Source organism: Arachis ipaensis, chromosome B7, assembly GCF_059453495.1.
Source record: "Arachis ipaensis isolate K30076 ecotype BB chromosome B7, ASM5945349v1, whole genome shotgun sequence".
In the NCBI taxonomy this organism is placed as follows: Eukaryota; Viridiplantae; Streptophyta; class Magnoliopsida; order Fabales; family Fabaceae; genus Arachis; species Arachis ipaensis.
In genome coordinates this window covers 30605222-30625585 of record NC_142442.1, presented here as the reverse complement: position 1 = coordinate 30625585, position 20364 = coordinate 30605222, and the positions used below count along the sequence as shown (strand labels likewise).

At 35.2% G+C, this 20364-nt stretch overlaps 1 protein-coding gene across 1 annotated transcript; it reads right to left on the bottom strand.

Moving 5' to 3' along the window:
- Nucleotides 1-7102: 7102 nt before the first annotated feature.
- LOC148550716 (uncharacterized) lies at nucleotides 7103-11593 on the bottom strand. Its single transcript, XM_088493354.1, has 2 exons — nucleotides 8628-11593; nucleotides 7103-7419 (listed from the first exon to the last, which is right to left on the bottom strand). The coding sequence occupies exons 1-2, from the start codon at nucleotides 11173-11175 to the stop codon at nucleotides 7103-7105; spliced, it is 2865 nt and encodes a 954-aa protein (XP_088349480.1). The 5' UTR covers nucleotides 11176-11593.
- Between the last annotated feature and the right edge of the window lie 8771 nt (nucleotides 11594-20364).

Sequence of the window (20364 nt, the reverse complement as noted above, 5' to 3'; positions counted from 1 at the left end):
AAATGATCATTTCTGGTGGCATCATTGAGTTTTCTATAATTAATGCACATACGCTACCCTGTAACTGTCCTTTTAGGGATCAATTCATTCTTTTTATTATGAACCACTGTCATGCCTCCCTTCTTAGGAACAACTTGGACAGGGCTCACCCAAGGGCTGTCAAAAATGGGATAAATGATCCCTACCTCCCAAAGCTCAGTGACTTCCTTCTGCACTACTTCCTTTATAGCTAGATTCAATCGCCTTTGTAGTTGCACCACTGGTTTGGCATTATCCTCCAGCAGGATTTTATGCATGCATCGGGCTGAGCTAATGCCCTTAAGGTCACTTATAGTCCACCCAAGGGCGATCCTATGTGTTTTAAGCACTTCAATTACTGCTTCTTCTTCCTGTGGTTCTAAGGCAGAGCTTATGATCACAGAATAGGTGTCTCCCTCTCCCAGAAATGCATATTTCAGGGAGGAAGGTAATGGCTTAAGCTCAAGCTTTGGAGGCTTCTCCTTTTCCTTAGAGGTTTCCAAAGGTTCCTCTGAATTAGGCTGGATATCATTAAGGATATCATTCAGCCCTTCCTTGAGGCTTTCGGCCATGTTGACCTCTTCCACCAGGGAATCAATGAGGTCAATGCTCATGCATTCTTTAGGGATGTCTGGATGCTGCATAGCTTTGATAGCATTCAGTATGAACTTTTCCTCATTGACTCTTAGGATTACTTCCCCTTTTTCAACATCAATGAGGGTCCGTCTTGTAACTAGGAAGGGTCTCCCTAGGATAAGGGATGCACTCTTGTGCCCTTCCATGTCCAACACCACAAAATCAGTGGGAAAAATAAAGGGTCCCACCTTGACAATCATGTCTTCAATTACTCCTGATGGTATCTTAATAGAACCATCAGCAAGTTGAAGGCATATGCGGGTTGGTTTGACTTCATCAATCAAACAAAGATTCTTTATTAATGAAGGAGGTATTAGGTTGATGCTTGCTCCAAGGTCACATAGAGTTGTCCTTGTACAAGCATCACCTAGAGTGCATGGTATCATAAAGCTTTCAGGATCCTTAAGTTTCTCTGGTAAGCTGCTCTGAATGATTGCACTACACTCTTTAGTAAGGAGGACTGTTTCTGTCTCTCTCCAGTCCCTCCTATGACTTAGGATGTCCTTCATAAACTTAGCATAAGAAGGTATCTGCTCAAGAGCCTCTGCAAAAGGGATCTTTATCTCTAATGTTCTGAGATACTCCGCGAAGCGGGCAAATTGTTTATCTTTTTCCTCTTGACAGAGTTTTTGAGGAAATGGCATCTTAGCCTTGTATTCATCAACTTTGGTTGATGAAGGCCGAATGCCATGTGTATTGGAAGGGGGTTACTAGCTTGCTTAGGAGGGTTGTTATCAGTGAGTGACTGTTCTCCTTTGCTTGGGCGTTCAACGCCTATGCTGCTGCCCTCTTCCTGGCGTTCAACGCCAGGGACATTGCCCCCTTGTGGGCGTTCAACGCCAAGGGTGCTGCCTCCCTGGGCTTTTGAACGCTCAGTCTCTGCCCTTTTCTAGCGTTTAACGCCAGGAGTGATACCTCCCTGGGCGTTTGAACGCCCAGAGTTATCGTGTGCAGAGACCTGGGTTTCCTTATTGTACCAAGCATTTAAGGATTTCCCACTCCTTAGTTGAATAGCCTGACATTCTTCTGTTATCTTCTTAGATAATTGCTTCCTTGTTTGACTCAGCTGGGCTTCTACATTCCTGTTAGAATCCTGAGTTTCTCGCAAAGCCTTTTGCAGTTCCAGTAGTTGCTGGGCAAGGGCGTGCAGTTGCTGGGTCAATGGGTCATTCTGTTCTGGAGGGTTAGGTTCAGCAGACATTGTCTTAACCTCTCCTTTTATAGAAGTCTCAGCAGATGAGTACAGATGCTGATTAGTGGCAACTGTCTCAATAAGCTCTTGAGCTTCTCCTATGGTCTTTCTCATGTGTATGGAACCACCAGCAGAGTGGTTCAAAGACATTCTAGCCATGTTTAAAAGTCCATAGTAGAAGATGTCTAACTGTACCCATTCTGAAACATTTCAGTGGGACATTTTTTTAACATTCTTCTATACCTTTCCCAGGCATCATAAAGAGATTCACTATCTCCTTGTCTGAAGCCTTGGATGTCCAGCCTCAACTGGGTCATCTTTCTTGGGGAAAAGTATTGGTTTAAAAACTTGTCTACTAACTGTTTTCAAGTTTTCAAACTAGCTTTAGGCTGGTTATCCAACCACCTTTTTGCTTGATCCTTTATAGCAAAAGGAAAGAGCAATAATCTGTAGACATCTTGGTCTACTCCCTCACTGTGTACCGTGTCAGCAATTTTTAAGAAATCTGCTAGAAACTCTGTAGGTTCTTTCCTGAGGAAGCCCAGAATACTGGCAGTTTTACTGCACTAGTGTAATAAGTTAAGGGTTTAGTTCAAAGCTACTTGCTCTGATGTGGGGTATGCTAATACTTCTTCCATAGAAGTCAGCAGTGGGATTTGTATAAGATCCCAGAGTTCTTCTGAACTCTTCATTCCCATTTGGGTTCATAGTGAAGAAAGGTAAAAAATGTAGAAGAAGAAATAGAAGTAGAGAAGATGAACAATAATTAAAATATTTTGTTTTTATTTTATTAATTAATTAAATTCAAAAATTAAAGTAAATTAATTAAAAGGAATTAAAAATTAATTATTGAAATTCGAAAAAGAAGAGAGAGAAAGAGAAGAAGAATTTTCGAAAACAGAAGAGAGAAGAGTTAGTTAGGAAGTTTTGAAAAAGAAGAGAGAAAAGATATGCAATTAATTAAGAAAAGATTTGAATTCTAGATTTGAAATTTGAAAATTTTAATTTAAATTTTAAAATTTTGAAATTGAAAATTGAATTTTAAAATTTGAAATTTGAAATTTGAAATTTGAATTTTAAAATTTCAAATTTAAATTTTTGAATTTTGAAAAAGGTTTGAAATTTGAAAAGATTTAATTTTGAAAATTGAAAATTGAAACTTTAATTTTGGATTTTGAAAATTAAATTTTTAAATTTTTAAATTTAAGTTTTTGAATTTTGAAAGTTGAAATTTTAAATTTGAAATAAGATAAGATAAGAATTTTGAAAAAAATATGATTTTTTATTTTGAAAAGATTTGATTTTTGAAAATTAAAAGCTAAGATAAGATAAGATAAAAATTTGAAATTGAAGTTTGAATTTTAATGTTAATTTTCGAAAATATAGTTAAAATAAAAATAGAAAAGGTATTTTTTTATTTTTAAATTTAATGATGAAAGAGAAAAATAAGTAAAAGAAACAAGACCTAAAATTTTTAAATCTAGCACCCCTAATTTTCGAAAATTTTGGAGGGAAACACAAAGGGATACCAAACAAAAAAATTTTAAGATCAAAATAAAAAGAAAACACAAGAACACTTTGAAGATTAACAAGAACACAAAGAACAAGACTCAAAAACTAAAAAACACAAGAACATATAAAGGACACCAAACTTAAAATTTTTAGACAACCAAACACAAATTTTCGAAAAATTAAAGAAAATAAACAAGAAGACACCAAACTTAAAGATTAAAACAAGATTCAAACAAAAAGACACTAATTTTAAAAGAATTTTAGAAGAAGGTCTCAGAATTTTCGAAAATTTAACCAAGAACATAAATAAAAGACTCAAACAGAAAGCTAAGGATGCTTGAAAATAAACTATATGAAAAAGGTTTTTGAAAGCGTTTAAAATTTTTGGAATTGAAAAACGGAAAACAGGAAAGACTCAAACCAAGAACAAAAATTAAACAAAGAAAAGAAAAAATATTTTTGAAAAATGTTTCTAATTTTTTTTTCGAAAAATTTGAGAAGAAGAAAATAAAAATAAAATACTCAAATAAAATAAAAAGAAAACCCAATTAAAAATGATCAAGAAATAAAGTACCTAACCTAGGGAACAAGACAATCCGTCAGTTTGTCCAAACTCGAACAATCCCCGGCAACGGCGCCAAAAACTTGGTGCACGAATCCCCACACTTTTGTACAGCTATACTAGCAAGTGCACTGGGTCGTCCAAGTAATACCTGAGCGAGTCAGGGTCGATCCCACGAGGATTATTGGCTTGAAGCAAGTTATGGTTATCATGCAGGTCTTAGTCAGGCGAATGAAAGAGTAGGAGATGTTGGTATGTTATTTTTAATGGCATAAAAAGGAATAAAGAAAAGTAATAATTAGAACTCAGAAGTTGTGTAAACTGTAAAAAGAGTGATAGGAATAAGGTAAAGGATTGGAGTTGCTTTGTCTTTCTGAATTAACTCTGGTATCACTGTCTTCTCTGCTTGTGAATGATCTCTTCTATGGTAGGCTGTATGTGATCAATGCCATGGGCCGTGCTCATTGATCTCCTCTGCTACAGATTGAACGCCATTGGCTGTGGTCATCCAATCTGACGAAGGGTGAAGCTCTAGCAGTTCACTCTCCTAGCAATCCTACTCAAAATGCCACAGACAAGGTCGAATCTTCCGGATCAGAGGATGCTGCTTCTTTGGATTCCAGCCTATACCACGGAGACCCTAATCTCCCTGAAAATTGGCAGAACTGGTGTCTCGAGAAGTCCCCAATGAAGTCGTGGATTAACCGTCTGAGAGATGTATAAACATAGCTGTTGGTTCACGCTTTCCAGTCACGTATTCATACGAACCCAAGTAGACGCGGGTGTTTATCAGGCACGTTCATCTTAGTATGATAAACAGAGCTGATTGTCACTGATCATCCTATTCACCATATTGAAGTGCGAGTATACATCTTAGAAATAAATCAGACACGGATTGGAGAAGAAACAGTAATACTTTTATTAATTCATAGGACTCAGTAGGGCTCCTTCCCTCAACCTAAGAGGTTTAGAAACTCATACTAAAAGAAAATACAATGTATGAAACGAAAATATGCTGAATGATGGTAAAAGTTCTAAAAACGTGTTCGAATAACATGAATCAAATTCCTTAAATACTAAATTAATGACTAGTAAGGGTAAAACTGTCTTTTTAGTGCTAAAATCCACTTCTGGGGCCCACTTGGTGAGTGTTTGGGCTAAGATTTAATGAGATCCACGTGCTATGAGGTCTTTTGGGCATGAAACACCAGCTAGGGGGTCCTCTCTGAGCGTTTGGACGTTGGGCTCTGCTTTTTGGGCGCTGGACGCCAGGAAGGGGGCAGAAGGCTGGCGTTGGACGCTAAGTTTAGGCCTTCTAATCCAAAGCAAAGTATGGACTATTATATATTGATGGAAAGCTCTAGAAGTCAGTTTCCATAGCTATTGATAACGCTTTATTTAGACTTCTGTATCTCCAGAAAAGCTCTTCCGAATGCAAGGAGGTCAGATCTAGACAACATCTGTAGTGCTTTCTCTGTCTCTGAATCAGACTTTTGCTCCAGCTCCTCAATTTCAGCCAAAAATTACCTGAAATTGTGCAATGAATCAGACTTTTGCTCCAACTCCTCAATTTCAGCCAAAAATTACCTGAAATTGTGCAAAAACACACAAATTCAAAGTAGAATCCAAAAATGTGAATTTAACACTAAAACCTGTAAAAACTTAATAAAAAATAAACAAAGCATACTAAAAACTATATGAAAACTATGCCAAAAAGCGTATAAAATATACGCTCATCAGGGTCCAACTCGCTATGAGGACATCAGAACTATCAATGGAGTTCTTTATCCATCTTTCAGAGACGCATGTTATGCACAAGGTTTATTAGATGATGATAAAGAATACATTGATGTAATAGAGGAAGCAAGTCATTGGGATTCAGGGGAGTACCTAAAGAAGCTATTTACAATTCTTATGGCATCTAACTCAATGGAGAGACCAGAGCATGTATGGCAAAATACATGCAAGATGCTTGGTGATGAGATCCTACATAGGCAAAGAAGATTACTCGATAATCCAGTTTAGTATTACGAAACCATATTCCTAAGAATGTAAAACTATATTTGGAAGATTGTATATGCTAACACTATAAAATTCTTTTAAGAAGGAATGCCTAAACAAAATGATATACAAATTGGGTTATAGATTTTTGAGATGAAAGAAACCATTATCAAGTCATGGTATAGTTTTCAATCTTTAGTTAGTGTACTTAGTAAAGGATTAGCAATTGAAAATACGCTTATCAAATATGTAGAATTTAGTCCTGGTGTATCCAAGAATGGGCAATTCCAGCATAAAATATTTTTATGATCGTATGCTTGAAGTTTTCTATCCTTGATAGCAAAGAATCATTATTAGTAAACAAGAGATTAGTGTAAGGATATCAAAGAGACAATATGTAATTGAATAGATGAGATTAATCAGAAATAATTATTGTGACTAGGGGGATAAATGCTAACAGAACATGAATGTAATAAAACATAAGCATGTTTTATACCTAACAAAGAAGAGATTATTCTCCACACATTATCCAAATTTTTAAAGTAGTATTTATAATTAGGGGGATCTTAAATAGGGTATGCCACCATGATATGAAACTTGATTAGAAATATAACTCATCAAACAAGTCATATGCATATACACTTTTGTAAATTAGGTCAACAAAGTATATCTTACCTTAGCTCGAGTTTGTAACTTGGGTCGACCACACTTGATGATTATGTGTTCGCATAATGCTTGATTTTGTAGATACTACTGTCAGCTACTTACCTGTAGAACATAAAACACTTCTCATGACATATACATTATGTGCAAAAAGTTTTAAATAGCTTTTGCAATTGTATACATTTATATGACTGTCCAGATACACATGCTATACAAATTTCTTGAAAAATGAGTAATACAAATAATTTGTTGAGTTAAATCTTAAGTTTATTAGTATGGTTTGAATCATGATATACTGTGTAGAGGAGCCACACCTGCATAAAATAGAAGCAAACAAATTGCGTACTACTTAATTAGTGTTAGAAAAAAATTTCCAAATTACTTCAAGCTAATTTAATAGGAAACTGATAATTTTGGGATAAAGATCTTAATTTTGTATTAAATGTTGTAGTAAATTTCAAATTCAATTGTGCATTTAATTTTACTAGATATATTAATAGTATATAATTGTAACGAATTCAATATTTATTCCCATCTTTATCATGCAATTTTTGTTTTAGGATACCCCCATATCCTAAATCTGATGCATCTGTTTCCACAATCTTGAAAGCATGAGGAACAGGTAGGTAAAGACAAGGAAGATTGCGAACTTTGGTTTTAAGAAATCTGATAATATCATAATGTTTGTCTGTCCATGGTGGAGGATTTTTCTTAAGCCTATCATGGAGAGGCTTAATGAGATTGTTAAGATTTGGGATGAAATCTGAGACATAATTGAGACATCCTAGGAACCTCTGGAGCTGAGGTTTATCAAGAATATAATCTGGAAACTTCTCTGCAAACAAAATCGATCTTCAATTGGAGTTATAGTTCCTTGGAAAATCATGTGACCAAGAAAACGGATTTTTGTTTGGAAGAGAACAATTTTTTATTTAGAGACAGCAAGACCATTTTTTTGGATGATGTACATAAAGGTTTTGACATGCTTGAAATGTTCATCTAAAGTTTGGGAAAAGATTAAAACATCATCAATATAAACAATTGCAAAGTTTGAGTATAGGTTGAAAATGTCGTTCATGATTTTTTGAAATTCAGATGGGGCATTTTTCAAACCAAAAGGCATTACATTCCATTCATATTGGCCGAATGGAACTGTAAATGCTGTTTTATATTGGTCTGATTCTGTGATTTGGATTTTCCAAAAACTGGATTTCATATCAAATTTTGAAAAAATATTTGCTGAGTTTAATCTATTAAGCAAATCCTTTTTGTTTGGGATAGGATAACGAATCCATTGCAAAACTTGGTTCAAAGGTTTGTAATTGATGATAAGTCTAGGAGTTCCTCGTTCTATTTCAGCTTGTTTATTAACATAAAACACAGAACAGGACCAAGGACTCTTGCTAGGACGAATTAATCCTTTATCCAAAAGATCTTTAATTTCTTTTTGACAATGCTGCAAAAGCTGCTCATTCATCTGAATAGGGCGGGCTTTTGTAGGAATTTTTGATTCCTTGAAATCCTTTTCATATGGAAGATCAACATTGTGTTCTTTCCTATTCCAGAAGGCGTGAGGCAAATCAGAACAGATAAACTTTTCAATTTGATTTGAAAGAATTTTGATCTTATCTTGAGTCTTTGGTTGGGAAAGTTGTGACTCAAGGGTTTTGAAAGAGATTTCTTCTTTTAAAAAGCAAATCTGTTTGGTTTTGGATTCAATAAGGTTTAGAGATTTCTGTTTTGGCGAGTCTAGGAACTCAAAGAAAGTTACCTGTCCTCCCACAAAAGAGGTTAGTCCAGGAAAATCTGCTAGATATGGAAACAAAAGGATTATGAAAGGTGTCCCCAAGACTACATCATTTTTGATATTCTTTGCTATAATAAATTTGGTGGGAATTCTAAGATTACCCTTTTCAACAAAAACATTAGTTAGTTTGAAATTGATACTTAGCCTTTCACCCGTTATTGAGCTAAGGCATTCAGTAGACTTTTCGAAATATTTTGTGGGGATTAGACCTTCCTTAATACAGTTTGAATCCGCACCTGAGTCAAAGAGTGCGATGGTGTCGAAAACAAAATCTTTAACGACAATTCGAACATGAACACGATGCTTCATAAAAGAGAATACATTTATTATTCTCAAAATTTCTTTTCCCTCACTGTCGCTAGAAATTTTATTTTCTTGTTTCTTAGAACACTCAGTTTGGTTTAAAAGAGAATCAAGTTCTTCATCATCAGACTCTTCTTGTTGCATTATCTGTGAGAGAATGATTTGATGATTGTCTTGATTTCTTTTGATTTCCTGGATTTCTCTCTTAAGGTTAACCTCTGTTTGGAGATCCTGGATGGTTATGGGATGAATAACTTGTTTTTCTAATTTTTTGAAGATAGGCTTGACGTCATATTTATTGCTAAGGACCAAATTTTTGGATTTTTTCTCCTTTTGTAAAGATCTTTTCAATTTCAAAAGGAAGTCTTTCTTTTGTTCTGGATTGTCAATAGCCTCGATAGCATCAAATAAGAGATCTTGGTCCTTGGATAAAACATTAATTTGCTTGACATCTGAATCTGAGGATGATTCAATGTCATCGACTTGGATGTTATTGATATCATCCGAAGATTCTGGGCCAGAATCATTCTCTGAGCTTTCTAACAAAAGATTATTAATCTGTTTCTCAATCAGAGGATCAAGGTTTAGATTATTAATATTTCCTTTTAGCTGACAGTATTTGCTAATATGTCCTGGTTTCTTACATGTATAGCAAATAATGGGGTTTTTTTGTGGGTAGTTTTGGAAATTCTTTTGGAAACCTTTTTCATTTTTAGGATTTTGAAAACTTTTTCTGGATCTTCTGAAATTCTTTTCAAGATTAGGTTTAAAAACTTTTCGATTGGATGGTCTTTTAGATTTCCTTAGATGACAAGCAGGAAGACCAAATTGTTCACAGAAAGTTCCCAGATCAATACGATTTTGGGTTTTCTCACGAACAAGTTGCCTTTGGATTTTATCATCTTGACAAATCTTCAGAGCAACCTTTTGGACAAAAGAAATGAGTTGACCAGAACTTAACTCGTCATAGGGTATTATCCCGTCTGGGGTTAAGCTACGAATTTTGTCCCTTACTTTATCTCCCAGGGATTTGGGGAGTCCAGCAAGGAATTTTTCTTTCCAGAAAGGTTGTTGACTATCTTCTCTGGTATAGACTCTAGTAAGAAAGGTGTCCTTATACCATCGAAAGTCAGACAAAATTTTGCATCTGAGATTGGAAAGCAGTTCAGCAGATCTGTCTTTCCAAAGAGATGGATCACCTATGAAGTGGCTTGCTATGGTAAAGATTAAGGTGTTGACCGCATCAGGGATAGGTTCCCCGTCTTCTCCAATGATGGGTTTGTTCTGATCATTGAATTTTATGGCAGAAAAGATTGAGTGTTTTTGGTTATCAGAAAGGTAGTTATCCCACCATCCTTTGAGTTGACCACTGAACCCGGAAACAATAACATTCGCTATTGCTTCTTCAGAAGTTTCATGGGCTTCTTGATAGGCTGTGCCTACCATTGTCATATGCTGAAGCATACTCATGATATTATATTCGATTTTGCCGTCTATGTTCCATTCATAGACATTATTGGCATTGAAGCTGACAAAACCTAGTTCTCTTTCTTCAAGAGCTAGATCCGGAGCGGATACTCGATTATAACCATACGCAGAAGGTTTGGTTAAACCCTTATACTTGGTTAGAGAGTTGGTCATAATAGGGCTGACCTTAAGGGATGACTTGCCAGAATCATCACTTTGCTCGGAGGAAGATTCATTGGACTCATGGCCAAGGGCATTAATGGCTTTGGATGAGCGAGTTTGAACACGAGAAGTGGATTCACCAGATTTTATAGGAGTTTCAGGGACAGTGGTGAAACGATTTAAAAGTTGGTCAATCTTTTGAATGACTTCTGAATCACCAGATTGTTGTTTTAAAATGGAGGTTTTAAGACTTTGATTTGCCCTGCTACTTATTTTGAAAGGTTTAAAAAGTGGTTTCTCAATACTTTTAGAAGTAGAGGCTTCAGAAACATTTTTCAAAGAGAAAGTAGATCCTGAAGATGAAAGGTTGTCACCCAAGCATTGTAAAAATCTATTGGTATAATTTGATTGTTCAATGAGATATTTAATATCTTTTGGGGCGACAGCTTCATCTACGTTCTTTGATTTAAAAGGAGAGGCCATAACAGGGTTATGTCCTTCCGTATTTGAAATAATAAAAGCTCCTTTTGGAGGAAACTCAGATCTGACTAAGTTTCCATCTTTGACTTTCCAAGTTGAAATAACATTTGCTGAAAGTGAAGTTTGTTTGGTTTTGAAAGGATAATCAATATCATTTTTGATGGAATAAGCATGAAACCATTCAAAGAAAGGAATATGAATTTTGACCACATTTAGAAAATTGTAGTACTTTTCTTTGAATGATGAGATTTGAGCAGCTGTATAAGTACGTAAATACCATTCTCTGTGGAGGTCATACTCCTCATAGTAAAGGTTTTTACGTAAATCTTCTCTATTTATAACAAATTTTGTGCTACTCATGGGTACCATCATTCACAGAAGAATATGTTGGAGATTGAATGGAAGATTGTACTTTAATTTCAATATCATCATCCGAGTGTCTATCCTCGGTTTGATAAACTGCTTGAGAAATGTTTGAATTATTTTCAAATCCCGAAATATTAATTTCAGAATGTACGGGTTTTGAGATTTTTGAAAACTGAGATTGAGAAGTAACGGAAAAGACCTTCTTGCCAAAGCAAAATCATTGGATGTTCCTGCTTCTGACCTGAAGGAAAAAGAGTTTCGTCTGTCAAAGAAAATCTATACTTTTTCTGATTCATCCTGTTTTATTTCTAGTAAGAGAGGTGCTTGTCTAGGTTGTGTTGGTATAGCTCTGTCAATAGACCATGATTGGGGGAGATCAATTTCATCCCACCTTATGAGCCTTGGGATCATGACGTTGGCCTTTGTCATGTCAGTGACAAACAAAGTAGTTTCACGATCTTGGGATTTAAGAAGGACTCTAGAATTACAAGTGTTCATGACTTTGTATTGAATCCTATATATTAAAGCAGCTGGAATGGATCCTTCCTTCATGTTAAGACCATGAATTTGGATGTTTAGGAAAAGAGAGTCAAGAATGTTAATGTCTAACAAGCTGACCGTTTTATTTGGGAAACAGTTGAAGTAAACTGGACCGTGTCCTATACTTGTTTCAACTGTTCCAATAAGGGAGTCTTGGAAGTCATTGTGTCTAATATCTCTAAGACACATGAGAATAGAAGCATTCAAACCTTCTTGGATGAGAGGTTTGACAGCAACTTGGACACACCCTATGTGAAGATATCTGTAGTGACGGGCATGTTCTCTGACAGATTGTTTGGTCAAAAGATGGAATTCCTCACCGGACTCTGGTCCCAGAGGAATGTTGTTTTCAACGGTTTTGATGATATAGTCTGATTTTCTTTTGTCATCGTCAGGGACGTATAATTCATCTTGGGGGATTTTGGGTATTTCCCAATTGTCAATGGCTTGATTGATATCTTCGAAACAGACTTCTTCTTCAAAGATGTAATGTTTGGGAGAGAGTTCCTCAGGACGAGTAACTTTCTCAGTGAGGGGATTGGAGGAGGAATGGGTTGGAGAGGTGGAGGAGGAAGATGGAGAAGAAAAGGAAAGACGTCTAGAAAGAGAGCGGAAGAGTTTAGACATATTTTCATAAAATCTGATATCATTGCCCTCCTTTGGTTCAGTAAGAACATGTATATTATCACTAAACTATCACTCAAATTTTTGAATCTGGAGTTTTTAACTCTTTTTTTTTTTTGAAATCCTTTAAATCCATAGCCACCAAGGGTTCTTACGTTTGGATCTTATCACTTTCAAGGACATCGTCAAATTAGCCTTACTGCCTAAATGACAGGGTCTTACTGCTATAGTCTCTTTGAGTGGTAAGATTAAACAGCATGTACTTCCAGATTTAAAGCATTATTTTCTTATGTACATGAACAGTAAATAAGAATATGAACAGTAAATTCCCAGATCCATGAACCTCAGAGATAGTTTAATGATAATATTAATATTCCTACTTCTCCATCAGGCTCTGATACCAGATGTCCCGGTGCGGATCAAGGAGAGAAAGAGGAAGAAGGCGAGAAAGTAAAAGTCAGTAACAATGCAGTATGAGATGCAAGAACAAGAAAGTAGATATGAAGTTAGATGCATCGGTAGTCTACACGCATATGCAAGTTAGTATGATGTTAGATGCGGTGGTAGTCCGCACGCATATGCAAATGCAGATGCAGGAAATGTAAAATGAAGAACACGAAATTAAAGAACTAGATCAAACTTTTATTGAAGGATTGAGATTGAAAAGGAAAGAAGAGGGAAGAAGAAGAGCTGGAGAGCTTACAAGGGAACTCTCAGAGCTTCTCTCTCTAACTTCTCTCTATATTATGTAAAACTGAAGGGTGCCTCACAATGAGAACAAGGCCTCCTTTTATAGCTAAAGATTCTACTATTTCTACAGTACAAGTGAAGATAACCGGTACTATTTCTACAGTATAGGTTTTGATTTTTGTGATTACATATATTTTGAGATTGATTAGTTATATATATATTCATGGAGCAATTTGTTTAACACATGCCAGGAGACTCCCCTTTCATTTAATTTTGAATAGTTGATAAGATAAGTTATTCAAAAATAGTGGTGTATTCTTCACATGCTATGAAGTTGAGTTACATGGATGAATATAGAATTGAGATTTGTATTTAAAATAAGTTATTGATTAATTGAACAGAAAAATTGTATAGCATGAGAAGACAATTACAAAGTTTTTATTATAAAACAACTATCTACTAAAGAAACAGTATATTACATGTATATTGTCAACATCTTTACCATCCATTGGATATGTATATGATAAAGTTAAAAATATTGATAATAAATCAATATAGATATTATTTTTCTATAGACATTGTAATAAATTTAGAAGAAATCAATTTTGGTTTCAATTTAGGTGTAGTTTCATGGCATCCTAACCTGTATATCTCACTTACTAGCCTTACATTTTTATTTCATATAGACACACTTGAATAGTTTTCTTTTACTACAAGTCAAATTAGCCTAATGATTTCTATTATGTACAGCTCTACAACTAGCGGAAGAAGAGGCGAAGGATTTAACTCTTATAGATATTGAAAATAAATTGAAGAGTTATAACAAGAGCCTAAGAGATTACGCATCCATGCCATATCCTGATATGGACACATCTTTCCACCAGTTGATGTCAAGTGGGATAAATCGTCTTATAACTAATGAGCTTTGATATGATAGGAAAAAATTAGCTGTTGAGCACGCTGCTTATTTGCAACAGTTAACTAATGAACAGAGTGCAGTGTATAAGACAATAATGGAAGCTGTTGACAGTGGTAAAGGTGGTGTTTTCTTCTTATATGGATATGGTGGAATTGGTAAAACATTTGTTTGGAAGACTTTATCTTCTGCCCTAAGATCTAGGGGTCAAATTGTATTGACTGTTGCATCAAGTGGCATGGCATCGTTATTATTACCAGGTGACAGGACAGCACATTCACGATTTGCAATTCCATTAAATCTTGATGAGTTTTCAACATGCAACATCAAACAAGGAAGTTCTTTGGCAGAGTTGATAATAAAGGCAAAACTCATTATAAGGGATGAAGCTCCCATGGTAAACAGACATTGTATTGAAGTACTGGATAAAACAATGCGAGATATCTTGAGGTTTAGCAACAATGATAGTCAAGAACAACTGTTTGGAGGGAAGACAATGGTTTTTGGAGGTGATTTTAGACAAATACTACCTATGATACCTAAAGGAAGCGGGGAAGATATTGTAAATGCTACCATTAATTTATCCTACATCTGGGATGGTTGTAAACTATTAACACTCACGAAAAATATGAGATTAAGAGCTGACCATACTACTGAAGAAAAAAATAGTCTAAAAGAGTTTGCTGACTGGATACTAGCAATAGGTGATGGAAAATGCGGTATAGATAAGGATGGAGTTGAAAAATTTTTTATCCCCAATGATATCCTCATTAGTGATTGGGATGATCTTATAGTTTCCATTTGTAAAGCAATCTATCCAGAATATGTGAGCAATTCAAATTCAAATCAAGGATCACTAGAGGAATGAGCCATTCTTGCACCAACACTACATATTGTTGACGAAGTTAACAACTACATGATGAGTCTCAATCCAGTTAAATCATATACATACTTCAGTTCTGATAAAGCATGCCAAACCGAAACCAATAATGACATTATGGCTTCAATTCATACACCAGAGTTCTTAAACATCATAAAATGTTCTGGTGTGCCAAGTCATGAGCTAACTCTCAAGGTGGGTACACCTATTATGTTACTTAGGAATATTGATCACTAAGGTGGTTTATGCAACGGGACAAGGTTAGTTTTAACTAAGCTTGGAAAGCACATAATAGAAGCAAGAAGGCTATCAGGAACTGCCAGCAACCAAAAGATTTTTATCCTAAAGATGACCCTATCTCCATCTGACCGCAGGATACCATTTAATTTCCAACGTAGACAATTTCCTATAATGATATCGTATGCAATGACAGTTACAAAAGTCAGGGTCAATCATTAGCAAAGGTTGGTCTCATCCTAAAGAAACTAGTTTTTACACATGGTCAACTGTATGTTGCGGTGTCCAGGGTCACAAATAAGAATGGGCTCAAGATTCTAATTGTCATGATGGACATGAGGACAATGAAATAAACAGTGTTGTTTTCAAGGAAGTTTTCAGAAATGTTGTGGACATCTGATTTAGACTTAAAGTTGAGGTATACTTATATGAAGTTAAATTTTTTCATAACGTTTTTCTCTTTCATTAGTACTATTATTGCTTTATAGGTCCACGGAAAATAAACTATTATGATGTTATTCTATAAAATTATATTGATTAATTTTTTAAGATACTAAATTATTTGGTAGAAACTTATTTTGGGTTTCCATGTGAATGACTAAAACACTTTTTGCAATAGTTACATTTTAGGGTATGATGAAATATTTCTCCAACCCATAAATTTTTAGTACAGATATGTTATAGGGGTTAATGTTCAAATACCTTTTCCTTATGACACAAGACGGTGATAGCATTGAAGGTACACCATCTAGCTACATTACCAAAGCCTAGATGATCACTGCCTTGGATATCATTTTTGAGTATGTGAAATTGGTTCTACTTTTACATGCAATTATAGTGCGGACATTGCATTCCCAGCATAATGGGTATTGTAATCATTTCAAGTTTGATTTGCTTTTAAATACTTCATCATTCAAGTATAATGTTAACTGAACTATTTAAATGTTTTTGACCGACCTGAAGTGATTTTGATTCATATTAGATTACCGACGGTGTAATTTTAGGATTCACATTTTACTATTAAAATTTACTCTATGAAATATTGACTTTGAAATCTGTAGAGTCTCACTCATTTCAGGTTTTATACCTTCTAATACTTGATTGTATAATAATATAAAGTAGCAAACAACTTCAAATTAAGTTATGTTTTCAATGTCTGTAAAATAATCGACTTCTTTCGCCTAGGCTTATAATTAGTATTCGGTTATGATTACTCTCTTATCAGTAATACTTTGTAGATGCTTAAGTCTTCAATAAGTCTTTTTATTTTTTGTTTGGAGGGGGGTTCGGGTTGGAGTAGGGGTGGGGGTTGTGGTCCGTTTGTTATTTATAGATATATCTCCTCCTAAATAATAACAGGGTTGCATAAGTCTTTGTTCAATTAGTTCTACTTTTGTACATGAAATTAGTGATACTAGCATTGTTTTGCAAGGCTATTTTCAATGTATGCAATATAATTTTAAGTATCTTTCTAGCCTCAAAACCATCAAAGAGTGTTATAATGTATCACCTATCGATGAACTTGAAAGGAAGCATTAACATGAAGACATTTTCCTCCTTTTAACTGCAAATTGAATCAGGAGTTGAGTATTTCATACAATGATAATGTCAATGAGTTGGCTAAATAGAATCTATGTAGTTAATTAGCTACAGGTTATCCTTGGATAAGATTAATAAATCATAAATTCAGTGCTTACCCAAACATTATGCCTTTATGTCTGCAGTTGCAAAAATGCATTCAGTTGTCTGGACACCGAACATCTGGTGAAGAATATACGACAAACAATGATGGGTTGTTCATGAAAGGTGAATAAGAAATGGACATTGGTGGATCATATGAAGGATGGTAAAAAAATGCCCATGTATAAAAAGAAATGTTCCTGGCAAAAATATTATCCAGCCAATAAATGAGTTCTCCCTTCCCAATCATGAGATGTGATATGATTCTGCATACACATTTGCTATGTGATATTAACCATGCTAATGTGATAGTGACAAGGAAAAGTAGTATAACTGACCCACAGGTGCTAAAATTTAATTTTCTAATGTACCACACTGTTACATTTCCCAAATTCACAATTATTTTGAAATCAAACGAGTAACATTTACCAGGTATCACTATCAAATATTCATTTATAAGAGAGGTGGAGTGTGTGCAAAAAAAGGACTCTATGATAGACCATCAAATAATAGAATTCATTGACATAACTAGATCCAAAGAAAAATAAAAAGTAGAAAATAATCCGAGTAACAGAATGCCATGTGAGGGATGACCTGAAAGAACTTGGAGAAGCACAAGGGAGATGGCTGATGAGGTTGCTTTGCTGCTCCATTAGAAGCATTGGTTGCCACTGTCAAAATCTCTCAAGCTCAAATTCTAAACTAAATTACAAACATTCAACACTTATTATGAGCCTTTGCACACATTAATTAGTTGAAAAAAATCAAAACTTCATGAACCAAATCAAATTGAAACCAACCAAATGGCCAAAGAGATAGTCGCACTCACTTAAGTAACAATCATTGGAAGCGAGAAAGAGGGAGGAAAAGAGAGAATAGACCTGACTTAAGCAGAGAGAAAGATCAATCCACTACCCCATTTCACAAGCCTGACACAAAGATCTATGATTAGAATACCGTTTTATAGTAAGAATAGCAGATTCAGCAATTGAGGTTTCTCCTACTACCATACACAAAACCATAATTTTCTTTTTAAATTACTTAATTACATATCAATAGGTGAGGAAAGAAAGAAAAATCTTGAAACTTTTGGAACCTTCAATCTCACGGAAAGTTAAGTTGAATAACAATCATGAAAGCTCCAAGGCTATTACATGGAAACCCAAAAGGCTGGCATCATACCAAACTAAAAAAGAATATAAAAATAAGCTAAACAAAGTACTCAAAGACCACAATTGAATCTTTTTTTTAGTCACCTACTGAATACTGTCCATGGGTTTTACTTTTTCTGTTTTGATTTTGATTACGAATCATTTGCCTCTGTTGGACCTCAATGATTCATCAAAGAGCACCCAATCAACAATCTTCGTAGTTCATCTCTCCCTGGCCACAACAAAGCAGATTCAAATATCCTAAAGGAGATTATGGACAAAAATAAAAATCCGAGGGAAGTTAGACACTAGATGGTAGGAATCAATAAAAGGCATAGGTATAAAAATTTATCATGAATACCACATTCAATTTGTTAAAAATTTTTAGAGACACCGTCAGTTACCTTTCAAGTTACTGAATGGAAGATCAAAGTAGGCTGAGACAAATGTGATCGGCAATAAATTAAAAAACTATTAATATTTGATTAACTGAAGGAGGTTGACCATAGCACCCCATCTTTTTCCAACACACCATACAAAAGGAGATATAAGGATTGGCAATAGAGACTTTTGTTGTTTGTTGATGTGGTAGGAAGAGATTTTGGTAGGGAGTTTAGTGCACCGCTGAGAACAGTAGGTAGATATACTGATTAGGTTGTAAACCATAATTAATAACCTTTTGTTGGGCCCAAATTCCTCATGGGCCATAAATATTAAACGTTAAATATATAAATCCTAACACTGTTACTGAAACTGCTATCTATTTATGATGTTACAAAATCTCTAATCTCTTGCTATGACAAATATATATATATATATATATATATATGAATCCAAACTTTATAAATGAGCAGGGATGAGATCAAAAGCATACCACGAAAAGTAAATTTAGGTTTCTTGTAACACCCCGTTACCCTAAGCGTTACCTCTAGCCGTAAAGCGAAGGATAACAAGATGTCATGACAGTTCTAAAACTTATAATATATAATATATGTCCAAGAATTTATATAACTAGAAGCCCGATAAAAGAATAAAGCTCAAAGTCGCATAAAGCAGAATTACAAAACGCGAAGTGTTCACACACGATAACTAAACGCGTAGGCACAAACAGAATAAGACATAATAACTATAAAACCTTGTAGATAGCTCCAGGATACACAAGGTAATCATTGAATATATATATATATATATATATATATATATATATATATATATATATAAGTATGATATACAAAAGAGGACTAGTAACAGCCTGCGAAGTTTAGGCCAGCTAGTCTAACTGAATGCAACAGAGTTTTGAAGTTAAAAACAGCAACAACCTATCTCTTAAAGTTTTCAGAAATAAAGCCTCTAAGGCAACAAGGTTATATAAATGCAAAGGAGGAGAGAAAATACTACAACAAATAATCAAAATACAGAGACAACAAAAGATCCTCCGCTCTGTCACCATCCGTAAACTCACCAAGGTAGGTTGCGACCTGCATCTGAAAAACAACAACAACATATGGTATGAGAACTGGAGGTTCTCAGTATGGTAACAGTACCCAATATGTAAGATGTAAGGTTCTGGGACGTCGAAGACAATCCTAGAACTTCACACCAAATAGATATTCAAGCTTAACAATAAATAAACTAAACCATAAACATTAAACATGGTTATTTAAACTTAGGGGATTTCTAACTAAAACTAGTCACCGCTGTCCCACAGCCTTCACCAACCTACCCTCCGTACAATCCCATCGCAACCACCTACCTAGCCTCCTCAGCACCAGGCAATCACAGATAATGCAAGCAGGAAATACACAGGTAATATTCATGTATAGCAAGTAATTCAAGAAGCAATTTGGCATATTATACATTTAGGCAAACTACAAGTAATCAAAGCAACCAAGAACATAAGAGATGCACATGATGAATGCCTGTCTTATTAACTATGATATCACATGTCGGTTATAGTGCCAAACCCGACACATAATCCGGTCGGCAACTCCTGGATTAGTCTCTCTATTGCGCATACTCAGGAGGAATAATTCCGAGGGATGAGTGTCCTACCACCTTCTCCTTTCAGAGGGAAACGCTCCGAGGGAAAGTACCCTACCACCTTCCTCTGGATGCCGCATGATTCCATTGGTTAGTGCCCTACCACCTTGCAACCAGAGAGAAAATGCATACTCAAGAGGAATAATTTTGAGGGATGAGTGCCCTACCACCTTCTCCATGAGTGAGAAATATGAGTGGGAAGCCTAGCTTCAACCCTCACATCCAAACATAGGCGGGAGACTGGCACAGCCCCTACGACGGAGAACAAAACATATCACAATCACATAATCAATCTCAGAGGCCACTGCTCATAGCATACTTCCGTTCATACCCATTCCAATAACCATAATCATTCATTTCCAAGTCTTAAACTCATTATCCATCCTCAATATCACAAGTTCATCATCAATATAGTACACCGTCAGATACCCAACTAG

Excerpts from the sequence above, each read along its gene's own strand:
- LOC148550716 (XM_088493354.1), bottom strand. The coding sequence starts at position 11,175 with ATGATGGTACCCATGAGTAGCACAAAATTTGTTATAAATAGAGAAGAT. Across the intron at positions 7,420-8,627 it reads CATCGCACTCTTTGACTCAG|AGAAGTTTCCAGATTATATT; the intron begins GTGCGGATTCAA and ends TTTTGTTTGCAG.